Source organism: Drosophila ananassae, chromosome 3R (genome assembly GCF_017639315.1).
Source record: "Drosophila ananassae strain 14024-0371.13 chromosome 3R, ASM1763931v2, whole genome shotgun sequence".
NCBI lineage: Eukaryota > Metazoa > Arthropoda > Insecta > Diptera > Drosophilidae > Drosophila > Drosophila ananassae.
The window spans coordinates 19120406-19138975 of NC_057930.1; the positions used below are offsets into that span (position 1 = coordinate 19120406).

Here is an 18570-nt window from a genome sequence, read left to right on the forward strand (position 1 = left end):
AATTATTATTTGTTTAAACTTTATTCCAACCCCCCATAATGTTTCCCAGTCATGTTATGCCCTTCGATAGAATTGAAGTAAAACTGCCACTACTTGACAACTCTACCGCCAGCTGAGTTTTGTTTTTCCAACAAATTGTGTGAGTAGTTCCCCTTGTAGATAAAAATATTGAAATAATTAACCCAATGCTCTTAAGTACTCCGCGAGCCATCAAAGGTGTGGTAATTAGGTGTGCACTAATCTAATCTAAACTGTTTCCGTACACGCTGCTCGGACCCGACCCCTTACACTGCGCAACCGGTACTTTTCGGCAAATCGATGTCTGCCGGCTCCGGAATCGAAGGGCCTGAAGCCAGACTAAAAGACCACGAAGAAGTCAGGTATAGATACTTACACAAAAAAGAGATTCTAATAGCAGAAATATTTCCCAAAATAATCCAGAAGTGGGACCCTTTGCTGCTGCGAGTATATCTCTGATAAAGGAGGAGAGCGCTCCCACTTGCTAGGATGTTGCTGTAACTGTCGGGACTTTGACTTGGTGTGCACAAGGTCGGTAACGAAATGAATAAGTTTCCACAGTTTTTAACACTCTTTAATAATCCCACAGATTGGTCACTTGTCGGCCCATCGATCGACGAAATATAGACGGGATGTTGATTGCTTTTCAGGATAGACTGCGCCTGCCGTGGCGGGGCGGTGCCAAACGTATCTCTCCGTCGGCTGTGGCTCCTGCTTTTATCGTGCCCCTTATGCTGGGCCTGGCCACACTCAATTCGAAGACTGCCGTGATCCTGATGCTGACTGTAATAGGCTTCACCATGTGGGGCGTGCAAGTGGCGAAGCGAACCGCCACTAAGACTAACTTCTTTCTCAGTTGGATCGTCTTCTCCGTGTTCTATATGATGATAATATTCGAGTTTCAGGTGCCACTGCTTGAGTTGGCACCGGAGGAGAACTATGCCCTAATTTTCTTCTCCTGCACATCCATTTACTGCTTATATTCCGCCAAGAAATTGTCAGCTCTTAACCTGGTATCAGCTCAGTATGGCATCACGCCCAAGGATGAGCTACCCGGCATCGCCGAAGCATCCAGTGGCGAGGAGCAGGCAGAGGCCCAAACCACACTCCAGATGGAGAGTGTTTTGACCCTGGAGGAGGATGAGATAGTGGACTTGGACAGCACTGAACGAGCAGGTCTAATGCATGGTCAGCCCAACATCTGCGACATCTGCCGAAAGGTAACTCCGCGAAGGGCCTATCACTGTCTCGTTTGTGGCACCTGTGTCAAGAGGAGGGATCACCACAGTTACTGGCTCAACTGTTGCATAGGAGAGCGCAACTATGTGTGGTATATAGTTGGACTCGCCCTGGCCGAGATCGCTTTGTTGCTTGGTGCCAACCTGACCCTTACCGCAATCTGTCACCCGTTTATGGTTGTGCGTCCGTTGGGATATCCTATCCTTCTCCCAGACGACTGCAGCGAAGTGTTTGAAAGTTTTGAGTAAGTTTGGCCAGATATGGTGACTATGACCTTTAGTTTACATTTGCTTCTCAACAGGCTTGGCATAACCTTCGTAGTAGCATGTTATTCGCTGCTTATGTCTCTTTACATTGCGTTTGTTCTGGTCCGTCAAGGATATTTGCGGTGGACTGGCTCTACCTTGCACGAATACAAACGGGCCTCCAACGCGGCCGGACGCAACCGCATCTGGAACAATTGGCGGTCCATCCTTAAGTGATCGCTGGCACACACAAACTAAAACTAAAAAGTATAAACCAGCTTTTCGCCCAAAAACTATAGTATTTAATGCTCTCAAACGTAATCTTTGTAGTCGTATTTAGTCGTAGCGCTTACAAAGTCATAAACGCAACTTTCAAATTTATTCAAAATAAATAAAAATAGGAAACTAACTTTAATAAAAAGATTATTTAACTACCAAAGACTGTCCTCGCGTGGCTTGTAGTCGGGTAGCAGTTCCCAGATCTTCATGCGCCATCGCTGACGCCGCTCCTCGGTCTCCTTTTCTATTTTGAGAATCTGAGGCAGCCGGCGCCAGCAGTCCAAGACCTTCCATTTTAAGTGCCTAGTAAGATGTTTTAAATATAAATTAATATTTTTTACATCTTCGTTTTAGATTACTCACCATTCGTGATGCGAGATGGCCTGGCGGGTCTTGGTGTCCTCGATCATTCGACAGTGGATTGTGTATTTCAGCCAGCGTCCGAACCAGAACTCCATACAATGCAGCGCATGCCAGTCTATGGCCACCTGCATCTTGCTCCGCTCATTCTGCACATACAGTATCCAGGCCACAAGGGCACGTCTCTTGAGGATTGTGTGCCAGCATCGTTCTGCTTTTATCATCTTCTCGCGCTGTTTGTAGGCCGTGTAGTTGCGCCACGACTGGAAGCAGTTCTGTTTGTACATCCGGCGCCGGAACTCCTCACTTTTAACCAAGTTTTCACGTTTACGCTGAAGCAGTCTTTTGAAGGCCTCCATTCCAACTCGCCGCAGTAGCAGGCGGCGGCTGAACTCCACAGCCTTTCTTTGGTTCTCAATAAACCGTTGGCGCTCCCGCTCCTTCAGCACTTTTGCCATCTTCTCCTGACGTCGTTTCTCCTTCAGTACTTCAATCCTTAGACGCTTGGCTTCTTCGTCTTCCTGGCGCTGCATGGAAAACATAAGGTTATCAAAACTTATTCCTAATATAAACCAAAACCCACCTTAGCCTCTTCCAGAGCCAGCTTGGCTGCCTCCCTTTCAGCTTCTGCCTGAGCCCGCCGCTGGCGAGCCTGTTCGTGGCGCACACTCCTTTCCATGGCCCGTTCCTGCATGTGCTGCAGAAATCGCGGCTGAAGTAAAGCCTTTCCCTGCAGCCGGGCCATCTCCTCGTCCTCCACATCGCGAAGATTGCCAATCAACTGCAGACACCTTGCCTTGGCCTTGGCCTTAGGATCGCCGCAGCGGATGACAGTCTTCAGCTCCTGTTTGAGGTCCTCCCGAGCCTCCTTGGCTTCGTCGCTCAGTTTACTCAATTTTAGCTGCATTATTAGCCGCTCCTGGCGCTCCAGCTTCATGCGTTGTAGGTCTATGATATCCTGCTGTACTTTTAGCCTGGTGGATAACAAAATGTTACAGTTAAAATCCTTTTTTCAAGATTTACGAAATTACTTGTTCTTAAACTGTTTTTCCAACTTCACGGACTCTTCGCGCTGCTCTAGAGATTTTTGGGTGATCTTGCTTTTCTCATTAGTCGCGTCCACGGGCTGGGACGTCCGTTGACGTTTCTTCTCCTGCCGCACCTTGTCCAAAAACGCGTTTATCTTCTGCACTCGATTATCCTTCGCATGTGCGGTCTGTCCCTGCTCCCGTTCAATCTTCTCCAGGGTGATGAAATGTATCCACTTGAGAAAATATTTCCGCATAAGAACCAACTCAGTGTTTGCCCTGGCCTGGAATAGCTGGTCGATAATCTTCTGCTTTTCGTGGCTGGGCTGGACATCAGTCTCATCTTCGCTGGGGCTGGACAGCTCTGGAAATTCTGTTGCTTTGGGCTTCACCACCACCTTGGGTAGCTCTATGCGTCGAATGAGCAGGGCTTGAGTCTCGGGCTCTGGTTCTGGTTCCGACTCTTCAATAGGATGAGTGCTCGGCGTGGGAGTCTTCTTTTGGGGTAACTGGAACTGGACATGCTTTGGCGGAATGGGCAGGTTCTTATTCAACTGATCTTTTTGCTCCTCAGCCGCCTCCATTTGGAGTTCGTAAAGGGCTTCCTCGGCCAAATCCGAGATTACAGAATCTATCCCATCACTGGTGTCCGAACAACTAGAAGATTCCCTCTGCAGTGAGGGTGGTTTTATCTCCTCCGGATCCTGCTTGCCCTCTTCCTGCAATTCCTCTTCGTGCCGGACGGTACGGACGTGCAGCATTTGTCGCTCGGCTGCTGCCCGCATGGGCTTGAAGAACTCCTCCGTCGAGGTTAGCGGACTGGGAGTGCGGCACCGCAATAGCTTCGCCTTGCTCTCATCTGCCTGGACCTGTTTGGCGAACTTCCGATATTCCAGAGCATCAAAGGAGAGGGCATTCTCATTTCGGAATTCAGAGAGTACCGGCAGTACCTCAGCTTCATTCTCCACCCATTCCCCGTCCATGTCTGCCTCTTTTTCCGCTTCGGGTTCAGCCCTAAGCTCCTGGATCAGGGTCTTCGTTGCCGCCCTCTTGGTTTCGGAGCACATCTGGGCCATCTGACTTAAGGCCTCGACTGGAGTGCTGTAGAAGTTATCAATATGATTGACAGCCTGGGTAAGGCTCTCTACCAGAGGCTTGTGGTTTAGCTTAAAGTCAGGTTTTGTGGGAGGAACTCGGTGGGACTTGCTGCGCTGAAACTGCCGGGCTAACTGCTGGCGAAACTTATCCAGTTGATGGTCAACAAATCTCTGCTCCACCTCACGGTTGTGAGCCTTGGTGGCTTCCAAGGTGTTGCCATGGGCTATGGTGGCCAGCGGAAGTTTGTGCGGAATCTTCTTGAACTAATATGATTTTATTTTAAAACATGAAATGAAAAATAACTTCGGGCGAAGCCGAAGATATAACCTTGGGTGTATGAAATATTTTAAGTAATTTAAGTTTAAGTATTCCGTAGTGTTTTACTTTTTAATTTATCAGCCATATAACTGTAAAATATAATCCGACATATAGTTGCCAGGGTGTAGAAGCTTACAAAAATTGTAAAACTACTTAATATTTCTATAATTTTAAAAGGGAAACGTGTTTTTTTTCAAATTATAAATCGGAAAATGAAAACACTCATATTTCTGTTGCCTACTTTTAAGGGACCACTGGAGTGGATTAGCAATGAAGGGTAAAACTTTACCGTTATTTTGCATATAATAACATTGCTGAAGATCTTCGGATTTTTAAGCTATTCAATTAAAAAAATTTAAAATATTAAATTAAAAAACAGCGCCCTCCTCCTCGATTCTCATAGGTTGCACTTAAGCAAGCCTGAAAACTGAAAATAATTTCTTTTTTTTTTTTGTTGTTTATTTTAGTTTCTTGTTTTTGTAGCTTTGTTGTTTTTGTAATTATTTGTTGTTGTAATTTTTTGTTTGTTGTAAATTTATTTTTTGAAAATTTTTTTTATAATTATTTTTGTTGTACATTTTTTTTTTGAAAATTTCTTTTTTTTTTGATTACGTGGCCAGGAACACGTGTCCCTCCCATAAACCAACAACTCTTTTTAAAAGCTTACACTTTAAAACTTAAAAGGGGGGCTCGATTTCATGTCGGCATAGGAGGCACCCAGAAGTGCCATGCAGATAGTGAAGAGAACGACGACAAGGACTGGATCGCAGCCGGCATAGGAGGCGCTCACCATGAAAATGGTCGGATCAAGGGATGCGACGACGGCTCGCTGTAGCACGGGAAAGCCTGCACGAAAGGGTAAGTTATACACACGATATTCACAAAAAGCTATGAAAATGACTAAGATCACGAACTAAATGACTCCAAAAGTAATTCCAACGAAGAAGCACACCCGACGGAGGGATCATGGGTGCATGATGATGCCCACCTGACCACCACCCAACTCCCAGCACTTGATTGCCGGACATATGCCGCCAGAGACCCATGAGGACACGATCAACCATTCGGAGCCTCTCAGATTGATCTCCAGAGGAATCTGTATGGTGAACCCCGCGGCGAAGAGACTAACCCGGAATCCATTTACCGCCAAATATGAGTGACGATGTGGCCGAAATAGAAGGAATGCAGAATCTGGATCTGCAGGTAAGTGATGTAGCATAGGGATCAATGATTTGATATACGATATAAGAAATAGCCATCCCTGTGGGCCATTTAGTGGCTCCATGCATTTTTCATGATTCTGAAGGGGATCCTCCAGAAAATTTCATGAAAAATCTAAAAAATATTTCGTTCTTAGATTTTGATGCAGAAAGGTGGAGAATCGATCCACAAATCGTTTAAGGTATTCCGCTCAAGAATGGAATGGAAAATGGCCAAGATATAGCCAACGACGTGGGCCAAAGAGTCCTCCCATGCACCTTTCCGATTTTTGAAGGGGATCCCCAGAAAATTTCATGAAAAATCTAAAAAATATTTCGTTCTTAGATTTTGATGCAGAAAGGTGGAGAATCGATCCACAAATCGTTGAAGGTATTCCGCTCAAGAATGGAATGGAAAATGGCCAAGATATAGCCAACGCCGTGGGCCAAAGAGTCCTTCCATGCACCTTTCCGATTTTTGAAGGGGATCCCCAGGAAATTTTATGAAAAATCTAAAAAATATTTCGTTCTTAGATTTTGATGCAGAAAGGTGGAGAATCGATCCACAAATCGTTTAAGGTATTCCGCTCAAGAATCGAATGGAAAATGGCCAAGATATAACCAACGCCGTGGGCCAAAGAGTCCTTCCATGCACCTTGTCCGATTTTTGAAGGGGATCCCCAGAAAATTTCATGAAAAATCTAAAAAATATTTCGTTCTTAGATTTTGATGCAGAAAGGTGGAAAATCGATCCACAAATCGTTTAAGGTATTCCGCTCAAGAATGGAATGGAAAATGGCCAAGATATAGCCAACGCCGTGGGCCAAAGAGTCCTTCCATGCACCTTTCCGATTTTTGAAGGGGATCCCCAGGAAATTTTATGAAAAATCTAAAAAATATTTCGTTCTTAGATTTTGATGCAGAAAGGTGGAGAATCGATCCACAAATCGTTTAAGGTATTCCGCTCAAGAATCGAATGGAAAATGGCCAAGATATAACCAACGCCGTGGGCCAAAGGGGATCCTCCAGAAAATTTCATGAAAAATCTAAAAAAATATTTCGTTCTTAGATTTTGATGCAGAAAGGTGGAGAATCGATCCACAAATCGTTTAAGGTATTCCGCTCAAGAATCGAATGGAAAATGGCCAAGATATAACCAACGCCGTGGGCCAAAGGGGATCCTCCAGAAAATTTCATGAAAAATCTAAAAAAATATTTCGTTCTTAGATTTTGATGCAGAAAGGTGGAGAATCGATCCACAAATCGTTTAAGGTATTCCGCTCAAGAATGGAATGGAAAATGGCCAAGATATAGCCAACGCCGTGGGCCAAAGAGTCCTTCCATGCACCTTGTCCGATTTTTGAAGGGGATCCCCAGAAAATTTTATGAAAAATCTAAAAAATATTTCGTTCTTAGATTTTGATGCAGAAAGGTGGAGAATCGATCCACAAATCGTTTAAGGTATTCCGCTCAAGAATCGAATGGAAAATGGCCAAGATATAACCAACGCCGTGGGCCAAAGGGGATCCTCCAGAAAATTTCATGAAAAATCTAAAAAAATATTTCGTTCTTAGATTTTGATGCAGAAAGGTTGAGAATCGATCCACAAATCGTTTAAGGTATTCCGCTCAAGAATGGAATGGAAAATGGCCAAGATATAGCCAACGCCGTGGGCCAAAGAGTCCTTCCATGCACCTTGTCCGATTTTTGAAGGGGATCCCCAGAAAATTTTATGAAAAATCTAAAAAATATTTCGTTCTTAGATTTTGATGCAGAAAGGTGGAAAATCGATCCACTAATCGTTTAAGGTATTCCGCTCAAGAATGGAATGGAAAATGGCCAAGATATAGCCAACGCCGTGGGCCAAAGAGTCCTTCCATGCACCTTTCCGATTTTTGAAGGGGATCCCCAGGAAATTTTATGAAAAATCTAAAAAATATTTCGTTCTTAGATTTTGATGCAGAAAGGTGGAGAATCGATCCACAAATCATTTAAGGTATTCCGCTCAAGAATCGAATGGAAAATGGCCAAGATATAACCAACGCCGTGGGCCAAAGGGGATCCTCCAGAAAATTTCATGAAAAATCTAAAAAAATATTTCGTTCTTCGATTTTGATGCAGAAAGGTGGAGAATCGATCCACAAATCGTTTAAGGTATTCCGCTCAAGAATCGAATGGAAAATGGCCAAGATATAACCAACGCCGTGGGCCAAAGAGTCCTTCCAAGCACCTTGTCCGATTTTTGAAGGGGATCCCCAGAAAATTTCATGAAAAATCTAAAAAATATTTCGTTCTTAGATTTTGATGCAGAAAGGTGGAGAATCGATCCACAAATCGTTTAAGGTATTCCGCTCAAGAATGGAATGGAAAATGGCCAAGATATAACCAACGCCGTGGGCCAAAGAGTCCTTCCATGCACCTTGTCCGATTTTTGAAGGGGATCCCCAGAAAATTTCATGAAAAATCTAAAAAATATTTCGTTCTTAGATTTTGATGCAGAAAGGTGGAGAATCGATCCACAAATCGTTTAAGGTATTCCGCTCAAGAATGGAATGGAAAATAGCCAAGATATAGCCAACGCCGTGGGCCAAAGAGTCCTTCCATGCACCTTTCCGATTTTTGAAGGGGATTCCCCAAAAAAAATTTTAAGAACAATCTAAAGGCACAACAATCTCCTTGCAGATTGAGGGTAGCTCTCGTAGAAACAGACAGACCGACGATAAGATGAAAACGCTTATATCGACAACTCCGACTAAGAGGGTGGGAGATGTCTCCTTCCTTCAGGATATAACGAGAAGGAAAAAAGTCCTTATATTCTCAAGATTTCTTCTTACCATCTTATGTCGCATGTCCATGATGACACTAGGATTCAATTGCTTGGGATCGTCACCTTCTATCAGCTGGCGCTGTTGTCGCTTGCCCACATAGTCGACCTCTATGAACCGACGCACTGCATCCGTTTTAAGGCCTGAAGCATTGGCCTGAAAATACCGTTTGCGGATGCGGTCCCAGCGTGTGTCCTTGTTAGGCTTATCTCGACGTTTGGCAAGCGACATTTTCTTTTAATTAATATTATCAATTAAGAGTTTCTTTAACAACTTCAGCAGATATTTTTTCTCATTTGTGAAAGTTTTATAAACAAATTGAAAGTATTGCCCTGACAACCTGACAGCTGCCGGCCGGAAAACCCACCCCCTAATGTTGGAAAGCTGTTTATATTAAGCAACATTTAAATGAGTAAAAAACCACATAAAACCACCATTGCGTTCAAAGCTCAGCTTGATCCAGTTTAATCTTCATAAAGTTTACATAAATGCCATAAATATTAGTTAAGTCGATAAGTAACAAAAATTTTGAGGACTTTGCAAGCTTAGTTTAGCAGTATTTTTCGAATTGTAATTGAGTAGTCTTAACCGGCGGCAGGATCCTTCTTGGTCTTCTCCTTCTTGCCCTTTTGTTTCTCGGCAGCGGCCAGCTCCAGATCAATAGGAGCAGGCTTGACGAACGGAATCTCGTCCTGGAACTTGGCCGGCATGTACTTCTTCAGTGGCTCTGGCACCTTGATTCCAGTCTCCGTCTGATGCGTTTCCAGGATGGCGCAGATAACTCGTGTGGCGGCGCACATTGTTGCGTTCAGCATATGGACATAGTCGACGGCGGCGTTCATCTTCTTGGTCTGACCATAGCGCACCAGCAAGCGGCGGGCCTGGTAGTCCAGACAATTGGAGCAGGAAACCAACTCTCTGTAAGCGCCACTGCCGCCGAACCAAGCCTCCAGATCCAGTTTCTTGGAGGCGGCATGATTGAGGGCACCAGACACGATGTTCACCACACGGTATGGAATGCCCAGCGACTGGCAGAACTGCTCAGCGTTGCCGATCATCTCGTCCATCATCTCCCAAGACTTGTTGTCGTGGGGCGAGGTAAGCACGAACTGTTCCACCTTCTCGAACTGGTGCACGCGGAAGATGCCGCGTGTGTCCCTGCCATGGGAGCCGACTTCCTGGCGGAAGCATGTAGAGAGTCCGGCGTACTTGATTGGCAGCGAGGCCTCTGGAAGCCATTCGTCGCGATGATAAGCTGCAATGGGCTGCTCTGATGTAGCAATCAGGTACTTCTCATCGACGCCAACCTCCTCCGCCTTCTCGCTGCCCTTGCCAACCACCTTGTAGAGCTCCTCATCGAACTGCGACAACTGGGCCACTTCCTGCATCACCTCCTTACGCATGAAGAAGGGCGTGTACAGAGGAGTGTAGTCTTTAGTGTACAAGAGCTGCAGAGCGTGCTGGATAAGAGCCTGTTCCAGGAAGACAGCGGCTCCGGTAAGGAAGTAACCACGACCACCAGAGACAACGGCTCCTTTTTCCGCGTTCATGCCATCAATCATAACAATGAGATCCACGTGTGAGTACTTTCCGCGTTTCTCGCAGTCTCCGAAGGTGCGCTCCACGCGATTCTCGTCCTCGTCATTGGACACCGGCACCGATTCGTGCAGATGATTACCCACCTCCCGGAGCGCAGTGTTGCGTGTTTGTTCCGCCAACTCCAGGGACTTTTGGTTCTCAGTCATGGCATTGTCCAGCAGAATGCGCACCTGCTTGATTTGGCTCACCGTCAACGGCTGCAGGGTCTCGGCCGTGATATCAGCCAAGTTGTCGGCTACAGCTTGTGGCACCTCCTCGCTCATCGGTCCGACAGGCTCCTTCTTCTTCATCTTCTCGCCGATTACCTTGCTGCAGACATTCTTCACCTTGTTCAGATTGTCAGCACGGTGACGGCACTGACGCCACTCGGTGTCTTTGGAGATCACCGTCTCCACCAGCGCCAGGTCCTTGAAACGCTTCTTCTGGTTCTCCCTTATGGCGTCCGGGTTGCCGCCCTTATCGCTGCGAAATAGATCCAGATCCAGCACCATCTTAGCCTGTTTGTTTGGGTATTTAACTCTGATTTAATTTCGTGTTCGCCCTCAGTCGGCTTTTTCACAACGTGGCTGGGCCTTTGCGTCAGCTGGATAGTGTTGTAAGTCGTTGGCGAATCATCATTAGGGTGGACCAAAACCGAAGTATTAATTTTCTATATTTATTTCCTAAAGAATTTTAAACTAATTAAAAACATTTAATATGTGTTTTATAGTTTATAATTAAAAACTATTTTTGGATGAGTTACATATATAAACCAGGAATGTTTTTAGATCCCATGGTTTTCTGTACCGGAAAATTTGTAACGGTTTATGATTTTAAAACATTACAGAGAACTTTATAATCGAATGTTTCTATACATTTTATATTATAAATGAAAAATGTAAAATGAATATCTTTAAAGCATAGATCATCTACATTACGTAAATTATATTTAAAGAATTCATAAAATTGATTAGAACATTTTAAGGAAATATTTAGATTTCCAAGGCTTTTTGTCTGGGAAAGCTCCCGTTACATTGGCACCCTTTTACTACGAACCCTTTATAACACTGAACGACAATAACAACAAAGCCTTGTTCAGCTGTTCAAAAATAGTCAGATTGGAAAACACAAAACGACTTTTGACACCAACAATGGGCTTCATCGACCAAGAAGTTACAGACGTTCGAGCCAAATGCGAAAAGCAAGTTCCGCACACCAAGATCATCATCTGCTCAAACTCTCTGATTCGGGTGGACATTTATCCGGAGAGGCCCAATCGCTCGATGACGGTGTGCTTGCGGTTCCCGGAAAACTATCCACATAACACATCTATTTTGGTGGAGCTGAAGAGTCGTGTGTACTCGGACATGTTGCTGACTGAACTGACCCGTCTGATCGACGACTATGCCCGGGATTTCCTAGGCAAGCCCCAGGCCCTGCTGGTTATTTCGTTTGCTCAGCAGTATTTATCGGATAACCCACTCTGTGTGTGTCTGGATGAGATTAAACAGCTCAGAACGGATATAAAGACTCCTGGGTCAATAGAGAGCCTGTTAAAACTAAAGCAAAAGAACCAAAGCGTGGAGCTGGTGGCAAAAGGAGGACGCTACTCGTACAAAGTCACTGCTATGATCCCCGACAGCTATCCCATGAAGAGTGTGGAGCTTTGCGGCCAGGATTCCAACCTCCCGGCCGTACTTGTGCGCTATCTGAATGGCCAGTCACGCGAGATTGCCCGCCAGTGCGTGGAGCCCCCCATTCGAATGAGCAAGGAGGCGCTGGCCAATTTCAGACCTGTACGGAGCCTTCATCGATCACTCAAATTTTGTCTCGAGGCTACCCGGGATTTCCATGCCGAACGCTGTCCCATTTGTAATGACACTGTGCTGCCAGAGTATCCGGAGGATTTGGAACAGGATGAGAACTCTGACTTCTACATAGAACGCGTCTACTGTGGCCATTTGTTCCACCAAGGCTGTCTAAAGAAGTACCTCGCTGAGCCGCCGTTTCCCAAGGGCGGCAAACTGTGCCCTGCCCAGCGTCGCCATCCCCGGTCCGATGCTCAGACCTACATGGGAAAACCACAACCAGGAACAGCATCATCAAGTACTGCCACAGAGAGTGGTGTATGTGGCATTAAGCTGGCCCACGATCGGTGGGTGGTCAGCGTCAAAACTGCAGAGGCCAGGTGGGCGCAAAAGCAAGCTCGCCAGCGAGAACTAGAGGAGGTAGTGGACTTCCTTCAATAACAAAGAATTGCTATCCAATTGAACGGTATTGTGTATATTTTATGTATTTTGTGATTTCTATTCGAATACGCTTATATTACTAGGGATGAAATAAATAAAATGAAGATGTAGTGCGACTAGGTTGGTATTGGGAAAGTCAATAAATTGAACACACAGTAGTGCTCCAGTCTTTTGCAAAATATAGAAAAACTAAACTATATTATCTTTTCCAGTGGTACCCGATCCGATTTCACTTATCTTTTGTGTGCTTTTCAAACATTTTTTCTAAATTGTAGTACCCTGCTAGGGTAAAAAAGTATGGGAGAAGAAAACTAAGCTGGAAGCCCCTTAAGAGTGCCTGCTTATTTAGATAAACTTCAGAAATCGGTGACTATCTCGTCGTCCTCGTATCGCTTGATGGGATCTCCTTTGATTAAGGATGAAATTAAGCTGTGGAAATAATTGTATTTAATAAAATAGCATAGTTCAGCAAGTGTCCACTTACCAGTACAAACCCACAAAGAACATGACAAAGTAGTAACCTAAATAGACCATGCAGTTCCTCAAGTGCACCCTGAGTAGTCCCCGGCTATGAATATCGACCGGGTCATACACTCCCAAGCTATCCCGTCGCTGGCGATGGAGTTCGTAGTACAGCCACATCACCATGGGCAGATTGAGGAGGAACATTATCCAGTGACCACCAATCAGGAGCAAAATGCAGAGTAGGGCGTGAGAGCCGAACTTGGGAATCACCCAAAAGTTGAGCCGCCGGCAGCACTCCTGAGCATTCAAATAGTCGCACTCCAGATCCGCCAATGTCAGAACCTAAAAGATTGTTAAGTTTATTAGATTTCAATATCCATAAAGAGTAAACCAAAACTCACATAGTATATAAGGAGCAATAAAATGGCCCCGTACACCAAAAGAGTAATACAAAAAGTAGCTGTTTCCGGTAGAAACATTTTTGTTTGGAGATTCACTTTTTATTTAAAATTAACGGCTAGTTTCTCAATTGTTTACACAATTTGCAACATTTCGCGATTTGTTTGGGTCCAATTATAAAAAGTAGTGTTAAACAATGTCCAATGTTTTCGGTAGGCGATAAGAATAATCCGATAACAGCTTAAATTTTTAAATATGTAACAAGTTTTAAATAGTTTTAAAATCCGTTTATTTTAAATAACAGATAGTGATATCTAAGAGAGTAGAGATATCTTATTTATAATTAGAAGATCTTTGATATCGAACTTTAGAATTATTTTGAAATAAAAAACGTTTTGAACTTAGAAGTTCTAAAAGTAAAAAGATATTTAATAGTTTATTATAAGTGGTTTTAAATTAAATTAAAACTTTTAATATTTTAGAAAAATAGCTCAAGACACCAATAAAATACCCCCAAAATGAACAGAGCCAGTTTTCGGTTTCATTTCAACACTGCCCAACTGGTTTTTCAATTCATTCCCGCAGTCCGGGTGGGTGCACTCACCCCGGAATAAAATATTTCCGGGATCATCCGGTAAAATATAAAACCCTGACGATGCACTCCAGGGCATCAGTACTCCAAAGCATCAGTGTCAGCATGAAGATTCACCTTATCCTGTTTTCTATTATTCTAAGCTGCGTGCTGGTAAAATGCCAAGTCCTTATTCCAGGACTTCGAGTACGACAGATTCCTGTGCTAACCAATGGCCAAATACAACCGGTTCCATACTTAGAACAGGCCTCTACAGTTACACCGGATTCTGTGAGGGAGCAGTTCAGTCGAAGGGGAATGACACTCGCCAAGCCTTTAGTTAGTGGGACTCCGGCTCAAAGCCAACTTCCTAATTGGCCAAAATAAAAAGGATATTAAAAAGGACTATTTAAAAAAAGTCATGCCACTGAAATGTTGAAAACTGAACTTTTGCACTTTTGAGACTTTGACTCAATTAGTTAAATTTAAATTATTTTAAATTGTTTTTCCTATAAAAATATGTGAAATACTTTTATTGAATTTGAATTTTTTGGTTGTGGTTGATCTTTCTGGAGTATTACCTATATTTACATTTTGAAAATCAGTTGATGTTTCTTGTGGTCAAAAGTTATCGTTGCAAAGTATTCGATAAATCCGGCATCAGCTGATCGTTGTTAACCAACACTGACAAAACAATAACAGTCCATGGTTTCTATTTGTTCCCAAAAGTTAAGTAATTTTAATTAAAACAGTGGCCTTAAGATAAATGCAGGTAGCTGGTCGAAACGTATTCTTGCCTTTAAGGCAAACTGTTTTGGGAGCCAGGCGCCAATACCCTGTTGCGCGTCAATCAAAGTCTGCCGGTACCCAAACAAATGTGGAGCAAGTGCCTCCTTCTGCCGCGAAATGCCATGGAAAAATGCGAGGATGGCAGCTGCACAGCTATGGAGACATCGATGAGCTGCAGCTATCAGATAAACTGAAGATTCCATCGATTCGTAGCTCCAACGAGTGTCTGGTACGAATTAGGACAACTACGGTGAACCCCATCGATGTGGCCATGCTCCGAGGGTATGGCGCCACAGTTCTAAATAAGATGCGTTGCCTCCCTAGCGATGGTATCGAATTCCCGCTAATCCTTGGCCGTGAGTTCTGTGGCGAGCTGGTGCACAAAGGTATGGGGGTGTCGGAATCCCTCCCCCTCGGAACCCGTGTCTGGGGTGTAGTGCCACTGCAGGCCAGTGCCGGAGCTCATGCAGAGTACGTAGCAGTACCGTCATATTGTGTAAGTCCAATGGAAAAATTTGTCGAGCCCTCACTAATTTCCATTAAAACCATTCAGATCTCCCAAGCTCCGGATCAATTGGATGACTGTGAGGCCGCCAGCGTGCTATACGCGGGATTAACGGCGTGGTCTGGCCTTTACGTCACTGGCGGACTTGGGGGACCGTGTGGAGCCACCACCTCCTCCGGCGGCGGAGCCCACAAGCGTGTCCTGGTTCTGGGCGGATCCGGAGGTGTGGGAACTCTGGCCGTGCAGATACTCAAGTCACAAAAGGTGCAGGTTTTGGCAACGTGCAGCGCAAGAAACGTCGAAATGGTGCGCAATTTGGGAGCCGACTTTGTGGTGGACTACAACGACTGCGAGGCCATGGAGGAGCTTTGCAAATACGCGCCCTACGACATCGTTCTGGACTGCGCCGGCCAAGGAGCCCAAAAGGCAGAGGAATTGAAGTACGATTACCGGCAGTATATTACCTTTTCGTCTCCGATGCTGGCCAACATAGATCAGCAAGGCTTGGTCTTTGGAGCGATCAAAAACGTTGGCGACCTAGTCCAAACCAATTTCAAATCCTTCGTCCAAAGAGGCGGTCTAGTCAAGTGGGGCTTCTTCAGCCCCGCGCCGCATGGCATTGAGTTCCTAAAGAAGCTTGTCGAATCGCGAAAGGTATGTATGAATCAAGATTCAAGTCTAACAATCTACTAATCTCCCGCTTTGTGGTTTCAGCTGATTCCGCAAATCGACTGCAGTTTTGATTTCGCCGAGCTGCCAAAGGCCTTTGAGCGTCTAAAAGGCGGGCACATGCAGGGCAAGGCGGTGGTGAAGCTTTAAGTGTATATAGACTACTTTTTCAGAGTATATAGTGGGCAATGATATATGATGATATATATAGGTGGTTTCTACGTTTTAATTTAAATGTAAATAAATAAATGTTGCGCTGTGCGTAGCATATTTTGCTCAAGGTATTGTTTGCTCTATAAGTAAATTTTTAAAAAACTTTCCAGTGGAGCTTCCCTTCGAGCGCTTTGTAAACTAGTATGCGTATTCTCAAAACTTTGACCATTGGCCGAAGCAGTGACGCAGTTTGCAGCGGTATTCACCCCTGTGCAATTGCATCACAGCCGATTGCCCGCGGTTCATCGACTGTAAATCCACGAACGACCACTGACGCATATTATTATTTGTTATATAAACTAAATGCTGATCTGCGCGATTACAAACGGCCGGCGTCCGTCAAGGATCACCTTTAAGTCACCGTGAAAAGCCTGGCTATCATCGTTGGATCTGAACAGCGACGTCCAGACTGAAGGGCAATCGGTGGCATTTGACTCGATCCAGGTAGCTCCCGGCTATCAATGAATCAACCTTTAGATCTCACATTTTAGCACAATCATCAACGGCTAGTACGGCTAGCATTATAAAACTATTCTGGCAGACGTCCCAGTGGACACACTCCACGACGGTGCGTAAATTTCCGCGCTTCTAATTATATGCCATCGAGACTAGCCAGCCTGACTAGTCAGCCGGGTAGAATACCCAAAAACCTTATCGGATGTTGAGTGGCCAGTCGGGCGATTCCGCAGCACGCGGCGCGCCTAGTCTAATCACATCGTTCTCATGCGATCACAATGCTCCGGAGCATCGGAACATTAGTTGTTCCCTATGTATGGGTCGCTATCGCCCAGGTCGAGGCTTTCAAAGAACCTGACAAAAAAAAATACTCTCCATCAGTGCTATCATGCGACGTAGCCGGCAAAGAAAGCGAAGACTGCACGCGTCTCTGTTTTTGTTTTGGTTTTTATTAATAGCTCTCAATTTGTTACCGAGGCTAGTGGCTCTTGATATGCCCGGAATAGCCTCCAATAGGGCTTTGGCGACCAGAAAATACTCTTGATAGTTTTTATTGAAATATGTAATGGGATAAATTATTAAATAATTTGTAGACTCCTCCTTTTATGTAATGTTATAAATTATCCATAAAAAAATTATATGCTTTATAATTCTATAACTTAAGTGAAGAAATATTTAAAGTACAATTGGGTAGAGTAATCAGCTAGGGGAAAATTTTTGTCTGAGCTTTCTGAAGACCTTGGATTCCTGTGCTTATCTTATGCCTGAATAAAATCAGCTCCTATTGGGAAAAATTGTGAAGGCAAGAACCTCTTGGGTACTTTACTTTGAATGGGCTCTATATGAATGGGGTAGTTAGGGAAATAAAATAATAAAATGTTCTTATTTCTTTCCAAACTATAAAATTAAATCCCTGGTAAATAAACAAATAGAAAATAATGATTTAATGGCCACAAGCTAATACAACTAATCCCCTTCGAACTAGGGCAATCGGAGTTTAATGACATTTTTTGTTTTTTGGAAACGATTTGCATCTGATTAGGAGGAAATGGGTCTCGTACATATGCAATTGTTCAATCTAAAGGCGCGAATGTCATTAATTTGATTTAATTAGCTTGCTAAAAACGAATTTCGAGAGTGAAATGAACAAAGTAGTCTGGTCTCAAAATATTACTAAACAAAGTAGTCTGGGAAATGAATTTTCGACGTCCTACCAACTTCATGTAACTTTCTAGATCAGTATAACTCTCGGTTCGCACGGAACAACTTCTAATTTTTAACTCCTATAAAACGAAAATCATTTAATATTTTTTGTAAGCAATATTTTTTCTAAATTTTATAATGGATAAGTATACCTCAACTTTGTTGCCTTATGTTTTGGAAATGCTAAGTCGCCAACCACAGCTCCGTAAGTTCAGATCTCATTTTCTCCTCCAAATAATTTACCTTTCCCATTAAAAGGTGTCACCACGGACTTTATCGAGGCGAATATCAGAGAATCTGTGATGAACGAGCATGTGTCGCCTTTTGGAACGCTCAAGCACGCCGTCGACTTCGCCATCGAAGTTGGAAATAACCTTGGAATACTGAACATTATTAACGAGGAAGTGCAGATTCCTTTGACTTTTCGGCGACGAATCACCAGTGAAGGGTCCGTGCCCCCCCAGGCAAGCATCACGCCGGCTCAGGCCCGTAAATTGATCAAGCAGCGGATGCCAAAGCCACGGGCTACCGGTACTCGTAAACCGAAAAAGAATACTTCACACTACCCCGTTGGCTTGAAGGGACCTAGGGGTGTGCCGAAGGCTAACCCAAAGCGACGCAGCTAAACCAAGTGCTCCCAATTCACGTACAAATCTGGAGCTCGTTATTGAAATAATGTTATTGGACTACTTAGCCAGAGCATGGGCAATCGAACAAAACCAAAAAATAAAACACACACGAGCAGGCCTGTCCTGCTCAGAGTCGCAATTTCTATTTGGTTTGGTCGATGTTAGAGGCGATTTTTGCATGAATGAATTATTCAGTGGTTGGCATAATAGGATCGGCTGGGTTTCGGTATAATCC

At 44.2% G+C, this 18570-nt stretch overlaps 8 protein-coding genes across 12 annotated transcripts; 5 read left to right on the forward strand and 3 right to left on the reverse strand.

The window, feature by feature from the left end:
- The first annotated feature begins 12 nt into the window (after nucleotides 1–12).
- On the forward strand, nucleotides 13–1941 carry LOC6497221 (palmitoyltransferase ZDHHC23). Of its 3 annotated transcripts, none has more exons than XM_014906077.3 (5): nucleotides 13–139; nucleotides 197–380; nucleotides 442–549; nucleotides 608–1501; nucleotides 1559–1941. In XM_014906077.3, the coding sequence occupies exons 2-5, from the start codon at nucleotides 319–321 to the stop codon at nucleotides 1737–1739; spliced, it is 1245 nt and encodes a 414-aa protein (XP_014761563.1). In that variant the 5' UTR covers nucleotides 13–139; nucleotides 197–318; the 3' UTR covers nucleotides 1740–1941. The 3 variants fall into 3 exon arrangements, with proteins under 3 accessions (XP_014761563.1, XP_032307654.1, XP_014761562.1); XM_032451763.2 differs by having other exon boundaries at nucleotides 122–139; nucleotides 344–380; nucleotides 1559–1935; XM_014906076.3 differs by lacking the exon at nucleotides 13–139 and having other exon boundaries at nucleotides 146–375; nucleotides 1559–1935.
- Nucleotides 1863–8957, reverse strand: LOC6498319 (calponin homology domain-containing protein DDB_G0272472). Its single transcript, XM_001962494.4, has 5 exons — nucleotides 8619–8957; nucleotides 3173–4530; nucleotides 2725–3115; nucleotides 2145–2668; nucleotides 1863–2084 (listed from the first exon to the last, which is right to left on the reverse strand). The coding sequence occupies exons 1-5, from the start codon at nucleotides 8838–8840 to the stop codon at nucleotides 1934–1936; spliced, it is 2646 nt and encodes an 881-aa protein (XP_001962530.1). The 5' UTR covers nucleotides 8841–8957; the 3' UTR covers nucleotides 1863–1933.
- An 88-nt stretch (nucleotides 8958–9045) lies between these two features.
- LOC6498318 (serine--tRNA ligase, cytoplasmic) lies at nucleotides 9046–10850 on the reverse strand. Its single transcript, XM_001962493.4, has one exon. The coding sequence runs from the start codon at nucleotides 10697–10699 to the stop codon at nucleotides 9194–9196; it is 1506 nt and encodes a 501-aa protein (XP_001962529.1). The 5' UTR covers nucleotides 10700–10850; the 3' UTR covers nucleotides 9046–9193.
- A 368-nt stretch (nucleotides 10851–11218) lies between these two features.
- Nucleotides 11219–12546, forward strand: LOC6497222. The gene has a single exon (XM_001962492.4). It carries the CDS (start codon nucleotides 11339–11341, stop codon nucleotides 12434–12436), a length of 1098 nt encoding a protein of 365 aa, XP_001962528.1. The 5' UTR covers nucleotides 11219–11338; the 3' UTR covers nucleotides 12437–12546.
- On the reverse strand, nucleotides 12450–13931 carry LOC6498317 (protein cornichon homolog 4). Of its 2 annotated transcripts, none has more exons than XM_044716159.1 (3): nucleotides 13905–13931; nucleotides 12921–13243; nucleotides 12450–12865 (listed from the first exon to the last, which is right to left on the reverse strand). In XM_044716159.1, exons 1-3 carry the CDS (start codon nucleotides 13929–13931, stop codon nucleotides 12793–12795), a joined length of 423 nt encoding a protein of 140 aa, XP_044572094.1. In that variant the 3' UTR covers nucleotides 12450–12792. The 2 variants fall into 2 exon arrangements, with proteins under 2 accessions (XP_044572094.1, XP_001962527.1); XM_001962491.4 differs by lacking the exon at nucleotides 13905–13931 and adding an exon at nucleotides 13303–13514.
- Nucleotides 13932–13955: 24 nt separating this feature from the next.
- On the forward strand, nucleotides 13956–14406 carry LOC26514555. The gene has a single exon (XM_014906861.3). The coding sequence runs from the start codon at nucleotides 13956–13958 to the stop codon at nucleotides 14256–14258; it is 303 nt and encodes a 100-aa protein (XP_014762347.1). The 3' UTR covers nucleotides 14259–14406.
- A 225-nt stretch (nucleotides 14407–14631) lies between these two features.
- Nucleotides 14632–16118, forward strand: LOC6497223 (reticulon-4-interacting protein 1 homolog, mitochondrial). 2 transcript variants are annotated; one of them, XM_001962490.4, is made up of 3 exons: nucleotides 14632–15156; nucleotides 15214–15819; nucleotides 15880–16118. In XM_001962490.4, exons 1-3 carry the CDS (start codon nucleotides 14638–14640, stop codon nucleotides 15982–15984), a joined length of 1230 nt encoding a protein of 409 aa, XP_001962526.2. In that variant the 5' UTR covers nucleotides 14632–14637; the 3' UTR covers nucleotides 15985–16118. The 2 variants fall into 2 exon arrangements, with proteins under 2 accessions (XP_001962526.2, XP_032307653.1); XM_032451762.2 differs by having other exon boundaries at nucleotides 14632–15819.
- A 1491-nt stretch (nucleotides 16119–17609) lies between these two features.
- On the forward strand, nucleotides 17610–18474 carry LOC6497224. Its single transcript, XM_001962489.4, has 2 exons — nucleotides 17610–17911; nucleotides 17965–18474. The coding sequence occupies exons 1-2, from the start codon at nucleotides 17845–17847 to the stop codon at nucleotides 18330–18332; spliced, it is 435 nt and encodes a 144-aa protein (XP_001962525.2). The 5' UTR covers nucleotides 17610–17844; the 3' UTR covers nucleotides 18333–18474.
- Nucleotides 18475–18570: the final 96 nt, after the last annotated feature.

Bases quoted from the DNA above. Each gene is read 5' to 3' on its own strand.
- LOC26514555 (XM_014906861.3), top strand. From the start codon at position 13,956: ATGCACTCCAGGGCATCAGTACTCCAAAGCATCAGTGTCAGCATGAAG.
- LOC6497222 (XM_001962492.4), top strand. From the start codon at position 11,339: ATGGGCTTCATCGACCAAGAAGTTACAGACGTTCGAGCCAAATGCGAA.
- LOC6498318 (XM_001962493.4), bottom strand. From the start codon at position 10,699: ATGGTGCTGGATCTGGATCTATTTCGCAGCGATAAGGGCGGCAACCCG.
- LOC6498319 (XM_001962494.4), bottom strand. From the start codon at position 8,840: ATGTCGCTTGCCAAACGTCGAGATAAGCCTAACAAGGACACACGCTGG. The intron at 4,531-8,618 runs GTAAGAAGAAAT...AAATCATATTAG, and splicing joins TGGACATGCGACATAAGATG to TTCAAGAAGATTCCGCACAA. The intron at 3,116-3,172 runs GTAATTTCGTAA...GTTATCCACCAG, and splicing joins GAAAAACAGTTTAAGAACAA to GCTAAAAGTACAGCAGGATA.
- LOC6497224 (XM_001962489.4), top strand. From the start codon at position 17,845: ATGGATAAGTATACCTCAACTTTGTTGCCTTATGTTTTGGAAATGCTA. The intron at 17,912-17,964 runs GTAAGTTCAGAT...TCCCATTAAAAG, and splicing joins AAGTCGCCAACCACAGCTCC to GTGTCACCACGGACTTTATC.
- LOC6498317 (XM_001962491.4), bottom strand. From the start codon at position 13,380: ATGTTTCTACCGGAAACAGCTACTTTTTGTATTACTCTTTTGGTGTAC. The intron at 13,244-13,302 runs GTGAGTTTTGGT...ACAATCTTTTAG, and splicing joins TATTGCTCCTTATATACTAT to GTTCTGACATTGGCGGATCT. The intron at 12,866-12,920 runs GTAAGTGGACAC...TTATTTCCACAG, and splicing joins TTCTTTGTGGGTTTGTACTG to CTTAATTTCATCCTTAATCA.
- LOC6497221 (XM_014906077.3), top strand. From the start codon at position 319: ATGTCTGCCGGCTCCGGAATCGAAGGGCCTGAAGCCAGACTAAAAGAC. The intron at 550-607 runs GTCGGTAACGAA...ATAATCCCACAG, and splicing joins TTTGACTTGGTGTGCACAAG to ATTGGTCACTTGTCGGCCCA. The intron at 1,502-1,558 runs GTAAGTTTGGCC...GCTTCTCAACAG, and splicing joins GAAGTGTTTGAAAGTTTTGA to GCTTGGCATAACCTTCGTAG.
- LOC6497223 (XM_032451762.2), top strand. From the start codon at position 14,638: ATGCAGGTAGCTGGTCGAAACGTATTCTTGCCTTTAAGGCAAACTGTT. The intron at 15,820-15,879 runs GTATGTATGAAT...TTGTGGTTTCAG, and splicing joins AGCTTGTCGAATCGCGAAAG to CTGATTCCGCAAATCGACTG.